The sequence below is a fragment of the Vanrija pseudolonga genome, chromosome 1 (genome assembly GCF_020906515.1).
Source record: "Vanrija pseudolonga chromosome 1, complete sequence".
Taxonomy (NCBI): domain Eukaryota; kingdom Fungi; phylum Basidiomycota; class Tremellomycetes; order Trichosporonales; family Trichosporonaceae; genus Vanrija; species Vanrija pseudolonga.
Genome location: NC_085849.1, coordinates 4,330,733 through 4,348,188, shown reverse-complemented (window position 1 = coordinate 4,348,188; position 17,456 = coordinate 4,330,733). Strand labels below are relative to the sequence as shown.

The window sequence follows — 17,456 nt, the reverse complement described above, 5'->3', positions numbered from 1 at the left end:
TGAGTCGCGTGCAGCAAAGTCAAAATCAGGCGCGTCCCGCCACCAACACTTTTGCCTCCCCCTGCGCCCGACGCGCCCTCTTCTCACCACCTTGCACTCACCCACTCACAACCAACAACACCAACCTTCCTTTGCACTTCACATCATCACTCTTCTTCACTCCTTCCACCTTTATCCACAATGGCAAGTACACATCATCCGGCACTACTGACCCGCAGCCGCCGCCACCTGGCACACATGCGCAGTATCTGGCCGCGAGCATCATCGTCAACTCGCCCCACCTCATGGCCACCATCCTCCACTACGCCGCCCGTTCCTCCCTTGCCACCTGTCTCCGGGTCAGCAAGCAGTTCCACGAGGAGGCCGGCAAGGTGCTCCACCATACAGTGCGGATCGACGGGTCCAACATTGCTGGATTCTTTTGCGGCGCGCTAGCTGGAACGAGCGTGAGCGAGGATAGCCCGTGTCCCGCCAGCACCCTGGACAATTGCGAATGCTATCCCTTGTACGACAGCGATGACAACTTGATTCGTGAGGCAACGGCCACTGCGAGCCCGAATGCGACCAGGCAGCGGGTTCCGGATTTCACCGCGCCAAACTTCAAGGGAAGCCTCCTGGCCCACGTTCAAGTACTGTCCGTCGGGACACACCACACCTGCGCCTGCTACCACTACGGCGAGCACGTCGCGCCCCTCCTCTACAACCTTCACACACTTTGTGCTGTTCCCTGCCTCAATTCTGACGGCGAGCTTGGCACTCTGTGCGACGAATCGTGTATCGACATCGAATGTCGCCTTTTCACGAACCTTGCTCCCCGCAAACTGGTGCTGCGCAACCTCGATGACAACAGGCAGTTCCTGTTCACCTGGCCCTACGACCACTTCAATCAATGCAAATACCGCGACGTCGGGGAGATAACAGTGGTTCTACCCCCGGCTGCATACTTTTACTTGAGGAGCCGCGTATCCATCACGGAAGAGATGTACAGCTGGGGTCAATTGATCCGGTGTCTCATCTTCAGCGACTGGGAAGAGTGGCGGAAAACACCCCCCTCCCATGCCAACGCACTCACTAGGCCTCTGGGTCACCCCTCTCCAGAAGATGTCATCACAACCCTGCGCGGCGCCCGCGAAGCATGCACGGTCGTCGGGCTCGAAACCGTTCGGTTCCCGTCCGTCAACCTCGACAGTGGCCGCCTTCGACAGCTCGTCAAGGATGAGCTTCTCACCGGTGCTCTCCAGGGGGAACAGTCAGAAGACAGCGGCGACGACTTCAGCCACGACATGATGTTTCAGACCCTCGACGAGTATTACGCCCTCCCCGAGTCAGAGCGCCTCTACGAGCTCCACGACCGGCTTCCGTCATGGCGTGAATGACCAGCTCGGATGCTCTAAACCTCAATTGATACGCCCAAACCTGCCGGACCTGTAAGCGTGCGTGAATACAAGGCTAGAGGGCGGTGCCCGAGCTTAACTACATAACAGCAACGATGCCTCACCGACACGAGGTGTAGAGACGTGGCGGCCACTCGCCAAGCGAGATGATACATGTGGGGGGAGACAAGACGCATACTATGCAGCAAGGTGAATTGTGTGGCTGTCTAACATGCGCCGCTCAAGCCGAGGCAGTGTTTTGGATCGGATCTGGTTGAATCGATGCGCCTCATCTCGCACTGATCGCACTGATCCCACCCTTTATATTCATGCCTTCTCGTGCCCACCCATCCTTCCATCAACTCTTCCACATACCACTGTCAACTCCAACCCTCTATATCACTACATACTGCACTCCTCCAGGAGTCCACCCACTGTGTAATGGTGAGCCGGCTGAGCACCTTCAGCAATGGAACCAACTCTGACCCCACCAGGTAACAGGCGCCTCCCCTGACGTGGGGCCCTCCGCCGCCGACCTCATCCTCCAACCGCACATCCTTCATGCCATCCTCCAGTCGTCCGACCGTGCGACACTCGCGACATGTCTGCGCGTCAACCAGCTCTTCCTCGCGCAGGCCGGCCCGCTGCTCTACCACACTGTCCGCGTCGACCAGAGCAACATCCAGGCCTTCTTCCGCGGCGTGTACGTCGGCACCGAAGGCACCGAGGAGATCAGGATGTGCAACTTGCTCGATGGGCGGAGCAGCTGCGACCGGTTCTCGGACCGCCCCGAATCAGCAGCATGGGAAGGACCGTCGTTGTATGCCCACGCCCGTCGGACGGAGCCTCTGGAGCAGATCCCTGGAGCTCCGACGAACTTCAAGGCGGAGCTTCTTGCTCATGTCCGCGTGCTGTCGCTTGGCTCACACCACGCCTGCATGTGCCACGTCTTTGGCCAGTGCATTGGTCCTCTCCTTAAGCGCCTAGACACTCTTCGCATCGTCCATACCCCTGCAACGCCAATAACCGTCAACGTCATCTGCGACAATGGGTACTATTGCCCCCTGTTCGATAGCATGCGGCCCAGGAAGCTGGTCTTCCGCAACGTCGGGCAGGAACCCCTCTTCTGCTGCCAAGGATGGAACCACGAGTGGAAGCAAGACACTCTGGAAGAACTAGTGCATGTCCTCCCCACCGACGGAGCCGTGTACAGGAACCACATTGGACGTAGCCTGGTTGCTATGGCAAAGTTCAATCATCACGCCAAGGTCATCTTCGACAGTCAGTGGGAGGTGTGGACCGACCCAGTCCGCCCCGACACGATCACCTCGGGCATTGGTCGCCCTGCGCATCCTATCGATGTGATTGATTGCCTGGTCGACCTCGAATCGAGCTCCATCTACGGTCTGGATGGTGTCCACTTCACCAAGGGCATTTCATCCGACATTGATCAGTGTGAATTGGTCACCGAGTTCCAGCTTGCGTATCCCCACGAGTCGACCACCTCGGAGCGGCTTCGCCAGCTCGTTAAGGACGAGATAAAGCGGCCCGTGTACTGGGCCGGCCTCATCGGCGAAGAGGTGCTAGACCAGTTAAAGCCCTTCGAGTTCCACACTCTAGCCGAGTACGCTCTTCTGCCCGTCGAGGAGCGCAGGTTCGAGCTGGACGACGGCCTCGACGACACACTCCGAGTCGCGTCGTTGGAGAGCCAGGCAATGTTCAAGCCGGTCTCGCCAAGGTCGCTTTTGGAGGTCGCTAACGAGAAATGGGCCGAACGTGGTTGTGAAGACTTTGATGCGTCGCTCCTTGCTGGACACGATGGGCTCGTTTCATTCACGACTGCCACGGCGCGTCATTTGTGGAGGAACGCCGAGGTGGACGAGTAGCGCAGCATGTATCGTCGACGAGAGTGTAGTATGAATCGTTGAACCTGTGCAGTGTGTGTGCGGTGGGGGCGAGGGCGAGGGCGTGTGTGTGCTGAGTGTGTGTTGAGTGTCGGTGTCGCCCCTCGTCACTTCAACTTCTCTCTTCTTCAATTTCTCTCATCCCACTCATCCTTTGACTTTACTCTCTACCTCTTCACTCACCACAAACCAACCCACCCAACTCAAGACTTCAAGCACCGTCTATCAGTCTTTGCCCCTCCAGCAATGGTGCGTCCGCTCACATAGCCCGTGTGTTGCACAAGAGCTGACGCGACAGGACGAGCCCCACCCCAGCGACACTGGGATACCACCCGCCCACCTCGTCCTCCAACCCCACATCCTCGATGCTATCCTGCTCACCTCCGACCGCGACACCCTAGCCATGTGTCTCCGTGTCAACAAGACCTTCCACAAGATCGCCGGTCCCATCCTGTACCACACCGTTCGGGTCGACCGTCACAACATGAAGAAGTTCTTCCTCGGGGCCTTTGTCGGCACCAACATCGACGAGGAGGAGCTTGAATGCGGCCTGATGCAGGGGAAGGAGTGCACGCCACCCACCAACGAGCGATGGGATGCCGAAGTCGGACCCAAGCTCCTTCCCACGCCTCCTCAGGAGAAGCAAGTCGAGGGCGCAGCCTCCGACCGCCCCAACGTCACAAACTTCAAGGCAGCTCTTCTCGGTCACGTTCGAGTCCTCTCCCTCGGCTCGCACCATTGCTGCGTCTGTCACTTCTATGGCACGAATATCGGCCCCCTCCTCAAGAACCTCGATACGCTTCGTGTCGTGCCCGCTCCCCTAACGCCCTTCACTGTCGACACTGTCTGTGATAATCGAATCTACTGTCCCTTCTTTGACAGTCTCAGGCCACGCAAACTTGTCTTCCGCAACGTTGGAGGACGGCCGGTGTTCCTCACCCGGGAGCATCATAACATCTGGAACCCGTCAAGGCTGGAGGAGGTAGTCTACATTCTCCCCACCGATGGAAGGGTGTACCGAAACGAGACAGTCAAGGCACTTGACGAATTGATCCGTTTTGATGTCCCCTGCAAGGTCGTCTTCTGCCGCGGGTGGGAGGTGTGGGGCGCTTTAGGGGACCATGCCCTCAGCCTTGTCACTGTCAACTCCGCCGTTCAACATGTTCCTGTTCGCCCCGTCGACTTTATCGCCGCGTTCCTCAATACCGTGGAGGGAACGGCCTTCGGTCTCGAATCTGTCGATTTCCACATTGGCGGTCCACTCACGGGAGGCGAGTGTCAGATCACGAGAGCGTTTCAACTTGAAAACCCGGACGAGCCGATCACGTCCGAACGACTGCGACAACTCGTCAAAGACGAACTTTCCAGTCGTGCAATGGAAGCACTGTGCGAGGACGAACCCCTTGATTACAAGAGTCTTTCCCAATATCACCAGCTTTCTGCTGAAGTGCGGCGGTTTGAGTTGGACGACAGTCTTGACTCGCATCTGATGGTGGCAAGCCTCCAGAGCCAGGAATTTTTCAACGTCTCTGCCCTCCCAAACGAGGGGTACAAGGAAATGAAGAACCTTGTGAAGACTCTGGGTGACACTGGCCTTCTTGATCCCTCCGTCATCGAGGAGTTCCATTCTCGCATCCCCTTCACCGCCAGCACCTGCCGTTGGGTTATATGTCGGCTGGCCCACCACCTGGAGGCCCGTTTGCAACCCCCCTCGGACTCAGAATCCGACTGATTGAGCGTCGTCTCCCGCAGATTGAATAACATAGTATTATTAAAGAGTGTTTTACTGGCGTCTACGCGCTGGGGGAGAGAACGGTCCGACTAGCCACTGACGTCAAATCCGCCACACTCGACAACGAGACACTCAACATGCGCCACCCAACCTGATCGTCGTCTTTCGTTTTCATTCTTCCCACTCACTCTCAACAAACATCAACTCAACAACAACCCTCGTCTCACCCCAGTATCCCACAACAATGGTGCGCATGCTACTCTGCGCCGTGCATACGAGCTGACACGCACATCAGGCCGCGTCGCCCACCACCCGCCCGGGGCTCACACCCGCCGACCTAGTCCTCCAACCGCACATTCTCCGCACCATCCTACAATCCGCCCACCGAGAAACGCTTGCAACGTGTCTCCGCGTCAACAGCACCTTCTTCCATGAGGCTGGGGCGATCCTCTACCATACCGTGCGGGTCGACAATGCCAACTGGCAAGCCTTCTTCCTCGGCGCGTTTGTCAACGACTGGCATAGCGAGATTATCTACTGCCAGTGCTTTGACGACGAAATGGACGACGACGACGACACCATCACCACGACGCTTTACCCGGAACTGGAGGACTACTGGCCCACCGAACGCAATTTCAAGGTTCCGCTGCTGGGATACGTGCGCGTCCTATCACTTGGCTCTCACCACGACTGCCTGTGTGATTTCTACGGCAAAGACATTGGCCCGCTTCTCCACCAACTCGACACACTTCGTCTCGTGGCTACTCCCAAGAATCCCTTCGGTTGCCACGACTTGTGCGACTTGGCCTCCAAGGTAGAAACGTGGGAGGCTGCCATATGCCCCCTCGTTGAAAGCACCACACCGAACAAACTGGTTCTTCGCAACCAAGGATTCGACATGGGGTACTATGCCATCAGCGACTCATGGAATACTGTGAAGCTGAAAGAGGCAGTTTACATCGTCCCAGTGAATCAGGATGCCCTCAATAGCAACGGCTCCATCGAGCATGTCCCGTATCTCCTCCGAGCTCCGTTCGAGACCATCGTCTTCCGTGACCCTTTGGAGGAATGGCACCCACGCAACTGGGGTGCGCACCCCGCTCCGAAGTCCGATCCACTCGACGTAGGCCTTATCACCGAGACTCTCGACGACTACACTACCGAAGGCACCCAAGCCACACTGGTTGGACTCGAATCCGTGGAGTTTTGGATTCCGCCCCGACTTCTCGGGCGCGTCTCGGCCGAGCAAGCATCCTCTCCTGCGATCCTGACTCCACAATGGACGCGCGACGTGGCCATGGACATGATTCGTCGCGGTTGTCGTGAGGCCGAAGAATTGGCTACCCCCAACACCTTTACGTTCAAGACCTTCAATGAGCACTACGCCCAGGAGTACCACAAGCGCAGGTTTGAGATCGACGACGACATGGACCCGGTGCTTCAGGTTGCGAGCCTCGAGAGTCAGCTGCTCAAGCTCGATGTGTAGCGTCATCCCGCGCGCGCGTGTCTGGTTAACTTTGGCGCCAGCCCAGTGAGTCGCTCATCTGGCGGCCCAGTCGCTTCAGGACGACGTCGCTGACGGCCCAGCCTGTGTACCAGTCCGCATCGCTCCGTCTTCAAGGTCTACGCCGCCATCCACTCATCTGTCCAAGACCGCCACATCATCCGCACCCGTCGACGGTGTGCATAGTTCCACCCGAGCCTCCCTGTTCCCCCCACACATCAGTGTCAGTCGCATGCATCAGTGTGAACAAAGTTAAGCTCTGAAACGGACAATGCCGGCGGCGAGCGCCACGGGGCTCGGCGACCGACAGGTGAGCTCGGTCCGCGCCGTCGCGAAGAGAACAACAGCAGCGGCGCGCGAATCCTTTCGTCATTGTCCTTCTTCTTCGCAGTCGCCGCGCAGCTCGCAGCTCGCAGTTCGCAGCCATGAAGTTCAGCCTATCGCAGCTGTTCCGGTGTGCCAAGCCGCTCAAGGTGAGCTGACCGAGGATCACCGCGTGGAGGCTGATCACCTGGGCAGGACGCGATCGCCGAGGGGCTCCTCGGGTGCCCGCACACCATCGCCATGGTGCTATCCTACGCCGACACGGCGACGCTCGTCACCTGCCTGCGCGTGAGCCGCGAGTTCCACCACATGGCCGGCAAGAGCCTGTACCACACCATCACGGTACGCGCGGGGCAAGAGCACCGGCTGCTGTGCGGCGTCGAGAGAGCCGTGACGACAAACTTCAAGACCCGCCTGCTCGCCAATGTGCGGGTGCTGACCCTTGTCGGGTTCCCGTCGATGTGCGAGCCGCACTGTATGCGGAGACACACGCCCTTTTTCCCCAACCTCGACACCCTGCGCATCGTCCACCTCCCGTCATGGCACCCTCCGAACCATCGCTGCAGCCTGCTGCAAGGGGTCGCGCCGCGCAAGGCAGTCATACGCAACATGGACGGGCTGCACATGAACCTCCGGGTACACGAGACGCGGTGGAGCACAGCGAGGCTCGACACGCTCGTCATCATGCTCCCGACGCATGGCTGGCTCCTGCAGAGCCCCGGGAGACTGCTCACCGGCTTTGAGAAGGTGCCGCGGGTCAAGGTCGTCTTCTGGCCGCTGTGGGAAGGGGCTCGACGGCGCCAGCGTGCGCCCGGCCGAGGTCATGCCGACGACGGTCAACCCTGCGCTGAGTAGGTCGCGATGCGAGATGGGCAAGCTGACGCAAGTGATACCGAGCCTGCGCGACCTGGTTATCGGACGCCCGGATATGCAAGTGACGCTGTACGGCCTCGAGACGCTGCTCCTTGGCGAAGGCAGCCGCTTTGCAGCCGCCGTGCGGCAGGCGTACCCGCCCAACACGGTGCTCACGCAGGCGCTGCTCCAAGAACATGTGCAAGCTGAGATATCCGCCGCGTGCGACGGGGACGGAGTCGCCGCCGTCCGCTTTCGCACCAGGGACGAGTATGTTGCTGATGTGGACGCGCGCGGGGGCGAGCTCAAGGCGGAGGACTGGGCGAGGCGTTAGAGGGAGAGAGATGATGTGCAGATCGAGATCGCTTGGATGCTTGGATGGATGATCAAGATTGACATGAAGCGAGGTGGACGGCGGAGTGGACGTGGAGAGCCAAGCAAACCTTGTTGTGATGTGTGACGTAGGCGGTTTACCCGGCGACCGTGCTACCATGTCTCTCGGCTACAAGAAGCCCACACCACGATGCGGGTAGCCGACTCACCCACTCACTGACTCCCACGACTACCATGAGCACCAGCCCCCGCAAAGGCTCCTGCCTGTGCCGTGCGTGCTTGCTTGCTCGAGCACGGCGCCGCTGACCGCGACGCAGGCGCGATCGAGTTCGAGCTCCACGACGCGAGCACGGCAGGCGTGCTGTGCTACTGCACAAACTGCCGCAAGACGACGTCTGACCGGTGCGTGGGTCTGGCCCTATGTTCCTGCTGACCAGCTTAAGGTCATACAACATCGCGACCAAGCCCGACGCGGTAGTGGTGACGAAGGGCTCGCCGTCCGTGTACCACGACACGACAACCAAGTCTGGTGAGGGCGCTGGGCGGATGGATGGAAAGCAGGCGCGTCGCTGAACCCCGCGCAGCCCTGCCCATGGCGCGGTACTTCTGCGGGAGCTGCGGCTCGCCGCTGTGGTCGGACCCGCAATCGGCCCCAGGCGCGAGATACGTCAAGGTCGGCGCGCTCGACGACGCGCCCGAGGTCAAGCTCGCGGCCGAGGTGTTTGTCGATTACGCGCTGGCGCATGAGCCGATGTGGGTGTGATGCGGGCGGTGCACGGTGTGGTGTGCTGACGATAACTTAGTCCGAAGGAACAGTTTGGGCAGAGGCACTTTGATAGTGAGTCCCGATGACTGCGTGTGCTGGCTTGCTTGGCGCGGCGCGGCGTTTGCGGCGAGCATGGCGGCGTCGGCGCCGCCGCTGCGGCGTCCCATTCTGACGCCTCCGCAGGTAACAAGAACGCCGTGTGAGCCAGCCAGTCACTTATCAGCGCTTTAGGGTTTAGTGCGGCGAACTCGTAGTCGATGGAGTGGACGCGATGGACGCGACTGATGCAGACTATCAGCTTGGGGGTAGTCACCGCTTGCGCGCGTTGGCCTGCTTACAACAGCTGCATGAGTTCACAAAAGTCTATGTCTAAATGGATGTCGAATACCACGACAATGTTTTGGGTTGGTTTGATTTATAGGAGCACCCCGGCGTGATCCCCTTCGGCCGGCCCGGCCGGCGGTCTCGGCACAGCCCGTGTATGCTGTGCTCGCTCGCCACCCACCCGGCGGAGGCCGCTAGCGCCGGGGATTGTTGATTGTTGCTTGATAATGCTGATAAACGTGGCTGCGAGGCCAGTGCGCCGTACCAGACGAGCCTGAATAGATAGAGTTGCTGTCTTTGATGGATGATTCGCTGCCCAGCCGCCGTGCTATGCGAACGAGAAGCGTGTCCCCCGTGTCCCGTTGGAGCTATTTGTGCGCGAGCTCGCGTTGCTGCTGCTCGTGGATCCGCGCGACGGCGTGAGCGACAGGCGGGCGCCGAGCGCGCCCATGGGATGCGAACGGGCAAAGTCCTCGGAGCTAAAGTCCCGTGCGTCAAGCAGGGCGACGGCGAGCGCGTCGCCAAGCGCAAGCTGCGCGGTGGTGCTGGTCGTCGGCGCGAGGTTGAGGGGGCAAGCCTCGCGGTGTACGCTCGAGTTGAGGACGACGTCGGCGTGCTTCGCGAGCGTGGAGTGCAGGCCGCCAGTCACGGCGATAAGGGGCACGTCGAGGTGCTTGATAAGCGGGAGGAGGATGGTGAGCTCGGAGCTCTCGCCCGAGTTGGAGATGGCGAGGATGAGGTCGCCATAGGTCACCATGCCCATGTCGCCGTGGCCCGCCTCGGCGGGGTGCACGAAGAACGCCGGCGTGCCCGTCGACGCGAACGTCGCTGCGATCTTGCGCCCGATATGCCCGCTCTTGCCCATGCCCATGACGATAACGCGGCCCGTCGTGGCGAGGATGAGCGCGACGGCCTCGGCAAACGACTCGTCTACGCGCTCGGCGAGGGCCAGCAGCGCCTCGGCCTCCGTCTTGAACGTGTCGCGCGCGAGCTGCTGCGCACGCTTGGCGTCAAAGGATGCTGACGCTGATGCAAGCGTTGTTGTCATGGCGGCGAGGCGGGGGCGAGGGCGAGTCTCGGCTATGTTGATCAGTGTGTGATGGGGAGAGCTGTGTACGAGGTACTCACCACTTGTCTGTGTCCAAGTTTTGGGCGGCGAGGCGAAGCAATTGATGAGGAGGAGCGATGTGTAAAATGAATGTGGATGCTATCGCTCGCTCTCGCTACCTGCTTGTGCTTGGTCTTGGCTGTGCTGTGGCAGCAACTTCGAGGGGTGGACGCGCGATTGTACACAAACGTTTCTGACTATGACAGCACGCAATGTGTGCGCAAGTCCAAGTGGTCATTTTTGCTCCCGTCGACACGGAACTGGCCGAAAGTTGCCTAAAAAGTGGGTGCAAAAAGGTGACTGGACTGAGACGAGCATCCCGAGTCGGGGGGAAGGCAGGGAAGGCGGCGTGGAAATGCCTGAATCGTGTCACTGAGGTGTAGTAAGACGATGGTGGGTCGAGACGTCGTTCAACATGATGGCGAGGAGGAGAGTTGAAGTGAAAGAGACAACAGCAACGACAACGATGGTAGCAGTCACATGCACAGTCTGTCTGGCTCGACGACCGGCTGTGCCTGCCGATGCCGACACGGCTGTGGGCTGTGGGCGCGGGGGCGAGGAGGCGAGGAGGCGTAGCGAAGGGGGCCATAGGGCGGATGCTGCCGATATATCGGGACACTGCTGCACTTCCGAGCGGGGCAGGCAGGCAGGCAGCCAGTCGGCAGTCCAAGCTCGCTGGCCGAGTCGGAGAGGGTGGAGGAGGTGCCGATGCTGTCGCGTGGTCAGAGGTGAGGTGAATGGTGGAGGAGCTTCGTTGACTGTCGAGAGAGACACCGGCGATGGGCTGGCTGGCTGGGCGGTGCGCTGCGCCCGTGCCCGTTGTCGTTGAGCCCAGTCATCCGTGCTGCCCTCTTTGCTCTTCGCTTTGCTTCGTCTGCCTTGCTCAACACCGTTTTGCTCTCCACCTCGGAGCTCCATGCTGCCCAACGCTTTCTTCCACTGGGACGATGGACGCGACCGGGAGCAGAGCTCGGCGGGTGAGATGCCGCCGCGGCCACGACTTGGGAAGAAGCGTTGACACAACGGCCACATCGGCCGTCTGCACTGTGCTCGCTCCGCTCCCTCTGCTGCCCAGCTTCTGCCAAGGACACAAGGCAACAGTCTGGCGAGCAAGCACAGCGAGCACACATGTGTGTTGTTTATCCACGGCCAAGATGTCCTCGCCGCCAGCCGACTTCGGCCGGCCAGTGTCCGTCTCGTCCACTTGGCGCGTGCAAACAAACACCACGGCCCAGCCTCCACAGCCTCAACCCACCTGCTCACCAAGCACAGCCGGTTCCTTATCAACTCTCCGAGACGATCACACACTCCCAACTGACGCGTGCTGGTGCCACACGCGCAGCTGCGGTGTCTTGCAGGCGTCTTCCCCACACCACCGCTGGCGCTAGCCCCCGGATCCCGGACCCAACAGCTTAACCTTCGGGAGGAGCTGTGGGATGGAGCGAGCCGCGAGAATAAGCTTTGGCGGTGACAGCGCGTCGTAGTCTCCCTCCCCGTTCTCCGTGCGTGCATGCGCACGCGCACGGCGAGGTCACGGCATGGCGGGCACGCTCCAACATCTACCCCCGGCCGGCTCCAGAGTTGGACAGACCGACGCGCCTGCCTGTGCCTGCATCTACTGACGCGTTGAGCCGAGATCGAGACTCACTCACTGAACAGCACGGCACGGCGCCAGAGGAACGGCATGTTGCCGAGGCACGAGACGGAGAAGTGACGGCCATTTTGGCGGTCATCGCGGCCACCCGAAACGAGGCCCCTCGCAGACAGGCGGAGGTGGCTCTTGGCGGCATGCTGTGGCAGCAAACACTTAAAGGTTGCGTGCATGCACACAGCATACACGCCCCAACACTGCATCTCCGTTCACGCATCCTACCCACCCACACTCGTTTACCAGCATGCTCGTCAAGGTTCTCTTCGCTATCGCCGCGCTCGCCGCCACGGCCTCGGCCACCCCCCGCCCTCTCAGCGTCCCTCGCGTCAAGCGCCAGAACGGGTGCGAGCTCGTCTGTACTGGCACCAGAATTTGCGTTGATCCCGGATGGACGTGCTGCTTGAGTATGTGGTTCACCCGAGCCCGCTGACCGAAAGACAAAGCTGGGACCATAGCCGACGGGACCTGCCCCCCCGGTACGAGGTGCTGGTTCGTGGGTAACACCCCCGGCTGCTGCCCCGATGGCATCGACTGCAGTACGTCGCTCTTATGGAACTGGATTGCACTGACAGGCAGACGCCGGCGGCGGTATCAGCCACAGCTGGATCCCCGGCGGCACGATCACCGACGTCTCGACCATCATCGAGTCGACTTCGTCGACGACGACGACCACCACCACTCAGTCGACGACGACGACGTCGTCGGCCGAGTCGACCACCACCACCACGACTTCGTCCGCCGAGTCGACCACCACCACGACCACGCCCGCCCCCGAGTCGACCTCCACCACGACCACGACGCAGTCGCCCACCGCCGCCCCCGTCGAGCCGTCCTCGTCTACCACCACCGCCGCGCCGAGCAGCAAGACGTGCAAGCCCAAGCACAAGAAGAACTACCGCAAGCGCGACTTCTAAGCGCCGCCTCGAAGCGCCGCCTGGATCCCAATGACAGCCACTTCCGCTGGCCGGACGTTTACCTTCGACTTTCGTAGATCTCCTTCTGATCATCAGTTCCAGACCATCTGGACCAATGTACCCTTGTCCTTTTTGTTTGCGGTGTGCGCGTGTTTGGAAGAATAGTGGGACGAGTGGGACGACGGACAAGTGCTTGTCTTTGAGCGGGCACAGCGGCCAGGGGATCAGGGACGTTGTGACAGCGCGGGGCTCCGCCTCCACCGGGCCAAAACCTCCACTTTTTGTGTCCACCGAGGTTAGGCTGGGTAGTGTCACTTGGACTGCTGACTTCATGCGATGCATCTACGCCATGGGACAACACTTATCTCACTACAGATGAGGCTTACATTACGGATGAACTTGAACTCTGCACTGCTGCATAGGCGCTGTCTTCTCGGTCACCCTAACGGCGGTATTCGTCATCGAGGTCGAACCTCGCGTCGTCGGCATCGAGTGCGGCGTACTCGGCAAGCGTCTTGAACGCGTACGGGCTGTTGGACGAATCTGCACCAATGACATTGGTCACTGGCTTCATGAACTCGTCCACAGCCAGTTTGCGCAGATCATCGGACTCGAGGGGTCCGTAAGGGAAAGAACTGCGATAGTGTTGCACCAGTGGGTCGGAAGGATGCGCGACAAACTTGACCCTCTCGAGGCCATAGACCGGCACGTCGTGTGGCTCGACCAAGCGCTTGATCGCGTTTAACAGGCGGTTGATGTGGACCGGCGATACGAAGAAGCGCACAGCTTGAGAACCCTTGCTTGATGACCTGGTCTTCGGACCCTTCTTGTGATGCCACGTCTCGAAGCCCCTGTGAAAGAGCATGCGGACGTTGGGAGCTTGCGTCCCACAGTCCCCGAGGTCTGTGACGTATCCTTGGCTCGTGTCCTCGCTCTCTCGGTTGGTGGGAAGCACCCAAACGACGTTGGCGAGGGACGCCCGGGGCCAGTAACCGCTGAAGTCGCAGACGGCCGAGGCGGAGACGTTGCGGATGACGACCTTTGAAGGGGAGAGCTCGGGCAGTATCTCGCAGCGGTCGTTTCGTCCACAGCAGAGGAAGCCTAGGCCGCTGCCCTTGGGGGTGAGGACCACTCGGACCGTATGGACACCCCGCAAGAGAGCCTTGAGGAGTTCGCCGAGGTTCTCAATTGGACTGACTTGTTCCTCGCACAGATGGTACGAGTGCGACCCGATCGGGAGGACGCGGACGTGCTCCAGCAGTCGATTCTTGAACATGTTTTCGCGTGGGGTGGGGTTGAACAGCGCACCTTCGTCGCCACCCTCGTCTTCCCCGTCTTCCTCCGAGCCCTCCATGAGGTGGTCCTCCCACTCCACGCCATCGAATAAGCCGTGCGCGTTCCGCCCGTGGATCCGAACGGTATGGTATAGCTCCTTGCCTGCTGCATTGTGGAGAAGACGGTTAACGCGCAGGCAGGAAACGAGGGTAGAGCGAGCGGCGTGCTGCATGATGATATCGACGAGGTGGGGCGAGTACATTATGATCGTTGCGGAAGCGAGGAGTGCGTTGGCCGGGGAGCGCTTGGGCGTTTGGCGCTTGCGAGGCTGGGAGATGTCAGGCTTGATGACTGATGTGGGCGCTTACCATTGTGTGTGAGGATGTTGTTTGAGGTGAAGTGAGTTGTTGAAAGGAAGATAGATGTGGTTTCGGTGAGAAGAGGGAAATATCGCCGGCAATTCGAGTGGTGGCATTTTTTTACCTCGGTCCTTGCCACCAACAGGGGCGTGCTCGACATGCGAACGTGATACATCTGTGCTTCATACATATGGGACATGCCCCTATCAGGGGAGACTGAGGCTGTGGAACTTTTAAGAGTATTATAACAGAGGGGACGTATGTCCAGGGTTTTCGGAGACTCTAAAAGCGGCAGTCGTCGCACAACACGTAACGCCTAACTGCGGTATCGAGCGCGGTGAAGTCGGCGAGCGTCTTGAAGGTGTAAGCGGTGCTTGGCCAGTTGCCAGACCCAGGGACTGGCACCCCATTTTGGACGAAGTGAATCACCAGCTTCTGCAAGGAAGCGGACGTGAGGTGGTTCTGGTGAAGGGGGAAGCTCTCGAGATACTTCTTGACAGCAGCATCGTCGTGGCGCTCGAGAAGGTCTACCGTTTCGAGACCGTATACGGTTGTAACGTGATCCTCTGAGAAGCTCTCGGCCTCGTGAAAGAACCTAATGAACGGCTCGGCACTGAAGGGTTTGCCGGTCGTCATGGTCGTCCTCCTCGACGTCGTTGTCACTTGAGAAGAGTTCTTGGTCCACTTCTCAAACTTGTCATGGAAGACCATACTGTTGGGTTGGACAGAAGTGTTGTACTCGGCATTGGCGAGCCGCGGGATCTCGAGGTCGCCTCTCTTGCTTCTGTGGCTTGGGAGGACCCAGAAGACGTGTGATTGAGGAGGAAGAGGCCAGTCAAACACGGGATTGGAGAGGATGAGCCCACAGACGTTTCGCACCAAGACCACTTTCGGGTGGAGGAGGTGGAGGAAGCCACATGTGGAAGTTCCCCCTTGGCAGAGGTCTCCTAAGTGGGCCTTTTTCTGGGGAAGGACAATCCTCACAGTGCGTACACCACTCAAGAGGCGTTTGATAGCGTCCCTCAATGAATGGTCCTGCGCGTTGAGCCGCTTGTTGTCGGTGGTGCACAGCCTCCATCGGTGGTTGCCCATTGAGAGGACGCGAGTGCGAGAGAGAAGGCTGTTCTTGAAGCAGGGCATGACGGGCGACTCGGGGAGAGTAGGGCCTTCCCCTTCCTTGACGCTCACGCCCATGAGCAGACCATCGAGTTTCTTGGCGTTGATGCGTATGGTGTGGTAGAGAACCTTGCCTGCCACGTCGTGCAGGTCGCGGTTGACGCGCAGACAGGCGACGAGCGTCGCCCGGGTGGCGTGGTTCATGATTTCGTCGACGATGTGGGGCGAGTTGAGGATGATGCGTGCGGCGGTAAGGTGCGGCAGGGCCGTAGCGTGTTCGAGCTGGAGATGCTTGGACTGCTGTTAGACGAGCTGAATGGGTGGCGTACGTACCATTGTCGTTGGAGGAAGGGGTGAGAGGTGAAGTGAGTTGTTGAAAGGAAGATAGTGCGTCATCAGTTAGTGGGGGAAATATCAAAGGAAATTCAGTGGCCTTGTCAAACCCCTCTAACGTGGCTCCTGCCATCCCCACCGCGGTCCACCAAGGCCATGCAGAGGCTGCATACCGTTGCATATGCAGGAGGCCCTGCAACGTCGCCCTGATGACTGATTGATATGCAGAGGAAATGGTCGATCACAGGTTGCTACCTAGGGTCCGAATGTTATACGAGGCCCACTAACCTAGTGGTGATACTCGTCGTCGAGCTCATAGCGCGTTTCGGCCGCGCTCAGTGCCTCATAGGCGTCTCGGGGCAACTTGATGATGTATGGCTTGTCAAGCGACTCCATCACCAGTTGGCGCAAGTCCTCCACGGTGGGGTTCCACGACCACGAGTCAAAGCGGTCCGGGAACCAGGTGAGTAATTCACTTTGGACGAAACTGCTGAGCTCAACCGTATGAACTCCATACAGCACAAAAATGTGCGGCTTGGTGATCTTCTCAAGATAATAGCAGAACTTGAAGAGCTCCAGGGGAGAGTGGAAGCGGTCTAAGTGGACGCCGTCCTCAGCATCGTGCGAGGAGGCAACAGGGGTGGGTGTGGAGGGAAAAACCTCCCACTCGGAGTGGAAGACGACGCGGACAAACGGGACCTGGCACGGAACATGGGTGCGGTGGCTAGATGTGGGCAGGATAGGGCGGTCGGAGGTCCCGCAGTCGGTGGGGACGATCCACACCAGCGTCGTGATTTCGGGGTCCGGCCAGTACCTTGCCAGCTCGCAGAACGTGGGACCATTGGCGTTGCGGAGGACGACCTTGCGGGGCGACAAGAGCGGCAGAAAGTCGCAGTGTGTCGTCTCCTTGTTGCAGCCGAGTCCGCTGTACGCCTGCATACCCCAGTCCCTGATGGGGAGCACAATGCGTACGGTGTGCACGTTGCGCAGGAGGATACGAAGTGTGGCCCGGAGCTTGAGGCGCTCGGCCTTGTTACCCTCGTGCTTGCACGGGCCCGGAGGGTGCCATCCGACCAATAAGACGCGAATACGAGTGAGGAGGCGGTTCTTGAAGCCACTGAGCGCTGGGGTGCGTGATGAGCGGGTGGCGTGCTGGAGGCCTTCTTCCCACTCGGCGCCGAGGAGGAGGCCGCGGAGCTTGTGTTGGCCGTAGACGCGGACAGTGCGGTAGAGTCGGTGACCGGCAGCGTCGTGAAGCTGGGGGTTGACGCGCAGACAGCTGATAAGGGTCGAGCGCGTCGCGTGCTGCATGATCGTGTCCATGATGTATGGCGTGTTGACGAGTATGCTGTGGGGCGTGACGGGCGGGGCGTCCTTCGCCGTGGTCTGGGCATTGGGTATATGCGTAGTCTGGGGTCAGACGAGCCGCTGGGTGGTGAGCTTACCATTGTGTCTGGTGATGAGTCGACAAGAGGAGAAGAGTGTTGAAAGAGAGTGTGTCTAATTGTAGTTAATATTGTCAATTCGTCCATCCGGGGCGGCCAGCGTCGGTCAGTTTGGCGCCCGTCACCGTGTCACCCGTCGACAC

At 59.8% G+C, this 17,456-nt stretch overlaps 10 protein-coding genes across 10 annotated transcripts; 6 read left to right on the top strand and 4 right to left on the bottom strand.

Annotated features, from left to right (window-relative positions):
• Positions 1–284: 284 nt before the first annotated feature.
• LOC62_01G001627 (uncharacterized protein) lies at positions 285–3,259 on the top strand (the record flags this gene model as incomplete). The annotated part of the gene is made up of 3 exons (XM_062768122.1): positions 285–760; positions 1,076–1,368; positions 1,875–3,259. The coding sequence occupies 3 exons, from the start codon at positions 285–287 to the stop codon at positions 3,257–3,259; spliced, it is 2,154 nt and encodes a 717-aa protein (XP_062624106.1).
• A 421-nt stretch (positions 3,260–3,680) lies between these two features.
• Positions 3,681–5,009, top strand: LOC62_01G001626 (uncharacterized protein; the record flags this gene model as incomplete). The annotated part of the gene is made up of 1 exon (XM_062768121.1): positions 3,681–5,009. One exon carries the CDS (start codon positions 3,681–3,683, stop codon positions 5,007–5,009), a length of 1,329 nt encoding a protein of 442 aa, XP_062624105.1.
• A 188-nt stretch (positions 5,010–5,197) lies between these two features.
• On the top strand, positions 5,198–6,495 carry LOC62_01G001625 (uncharacterized protein; the record flags this gene model as incomplete). Its single annotated transcript, XM_062768120.1, has 2 exons — positions 5,198–5,256; positions 5,305–6,495. Exons 1-2 carry the CDS (start codon positions 5,254–5,256, stop codon positions 6,493–6,495), a joined length of 1,194 nt encoding a protein of 397 aa, XP_062624104.1. The 5' UTR covers positions 5,198–5,253.
• A 289-nt stretch (positions 6,496–6,784) lies between these two features.
• LOC62_01G001624 (uncharacterized protein) lies at positions 6,785–8,023 on the top strand (the record flags this gene model as incomplete). Its single annotated transcript, XM_062768119.1, has 4 exons — positions 6,785–6,823; positions 6,930–6,986; positions 7,033–7,616; positions 7,642–8,023. 4 exons carry the CDS (start codon positions 6,785–6,787, stop codon positions 8,021–8,023), a joined length of 1,062 nt encoding a protein of 353 aa, XP_062624103.1.
• A 233-nt stretch (positions 8,024–8,256) lies between these two features.
• Positions 8,257–8,991, top strand: LOC62_01G001623 (uncharacterized protein; the record flags this gene model as incomplete). The annotated part of the gene is made up of 6 exons (XM_062768118.1): positions 8,257–8,293; positions 8,340–8,424; positions 8,460–8,551; positions 8,607–8,775; positions 8,826–8,860; positions 8,972–8,991. 6 exons carry the CDS (start codon positions 8,257–8,259, stop codon positions 8,989–8,991), a joined length of 438 nt encoding a protein of 145 aa, XP_062624102.1.
• A 449-nt stretch (positions 8,992–9,440) lies between these two features.
• On the bottom strand, positions 9,441–10,160 carry kdsD (Arabinose 5-phosphate isomerase KdsD; the record flags this gene model as incomplete). Its single annotated transcript, XM_062768117.1, has 1 exon — positions 9,441–10,160. The coding sequence occupies one exon, from the start codon at positions 10,158–10,160 to the stop codon at positions 9,441–9,443; it is 720 nt and encodes a 239-aa protein (XP_062624101.1).
• Positions 10,161–12,115: 1,955 nt separating this feature from the next.
• On the top strand, positions 12,116–12,785 carry LOC62_01G001621 (uncharacterized protein; the record flags this gene model as incomplete). Its single annotated transcript, XM_062768116.1, has 2 exons — positions 12,116–12,275; positions 12,448–12,785. 2 exons carry the CDS (start codon positions 12,116–12,118, stop codon positions 12,783–12,785), a joined length of 498 nt encoding a protein of 165 aa, XP_062624100.1.
• Positions 12,786–13,121: 336 nt separating this feature from the next.
• LOC62_01G001620 (uncharacterized protein) lies at positions 13,122–14,455 on the bottom strand. Its single transcript, XM_062768115.1, has 2 exons — positions 14,429–14,455; positions 13,122–14,388 (listed from the first exon to the last, which is right to left on the bottom strand). The coding sequence occupies exons 1-2, from the start codon at positions 14,429–14,431 to the stop codon at positions 13,228–13,230; spliced, it is 1,164 nt and encodes a 387-aa protein (XP_062624099.1). The 5' UTR covers positions 14,432–14,455; the 3' UTR covers positions 13,122–13,227.
• Positions 14,456–14,701: 246 nt separating this feature from the next.
• LOC62_01G001619 (uncharacterized protein) lies at positions 14,702–15,896 on the bottom strand (the record flags this gene model as incomplete). The annotated part of the gene is made up of 2 exons (XM_062768114.1): positions 15,869–15,896; positions 14,702–15,832 (listed from the first exon to the last, which is right to left on the bottom strand). Exons 1-2 carry the CDS (start codon positions 15,869–15,871, stop codon positions 14,702–14,704), a joined length of 1,134 nt encoding a protein of 377 aa, XP_062624098.1. The 5' UTR covers positions 15,872–15,896.
• Positions 15,897–16,156: 260 nt separating this feature from the next.
• Positions 16,157–17,316, bottom strand: LOC62_01G001618 (uncharacterized protein; the record flags this gene model as incomplete). The annotated part of the gene is made up of 2 exons (XM_062768113.1): positions 16,157–17,278; positions 17,314–17,316. The coding sequence occupies 2 exons, from the start codon at positions 17,314–17,316 to the stop codon at positions 16,157–16,159; spliced, it is 1,125 nt and encodes a 374-aa protein (XP_062624097.1).
• Positions 17,317–17,456: the final 140 nt, after the last annotated feature.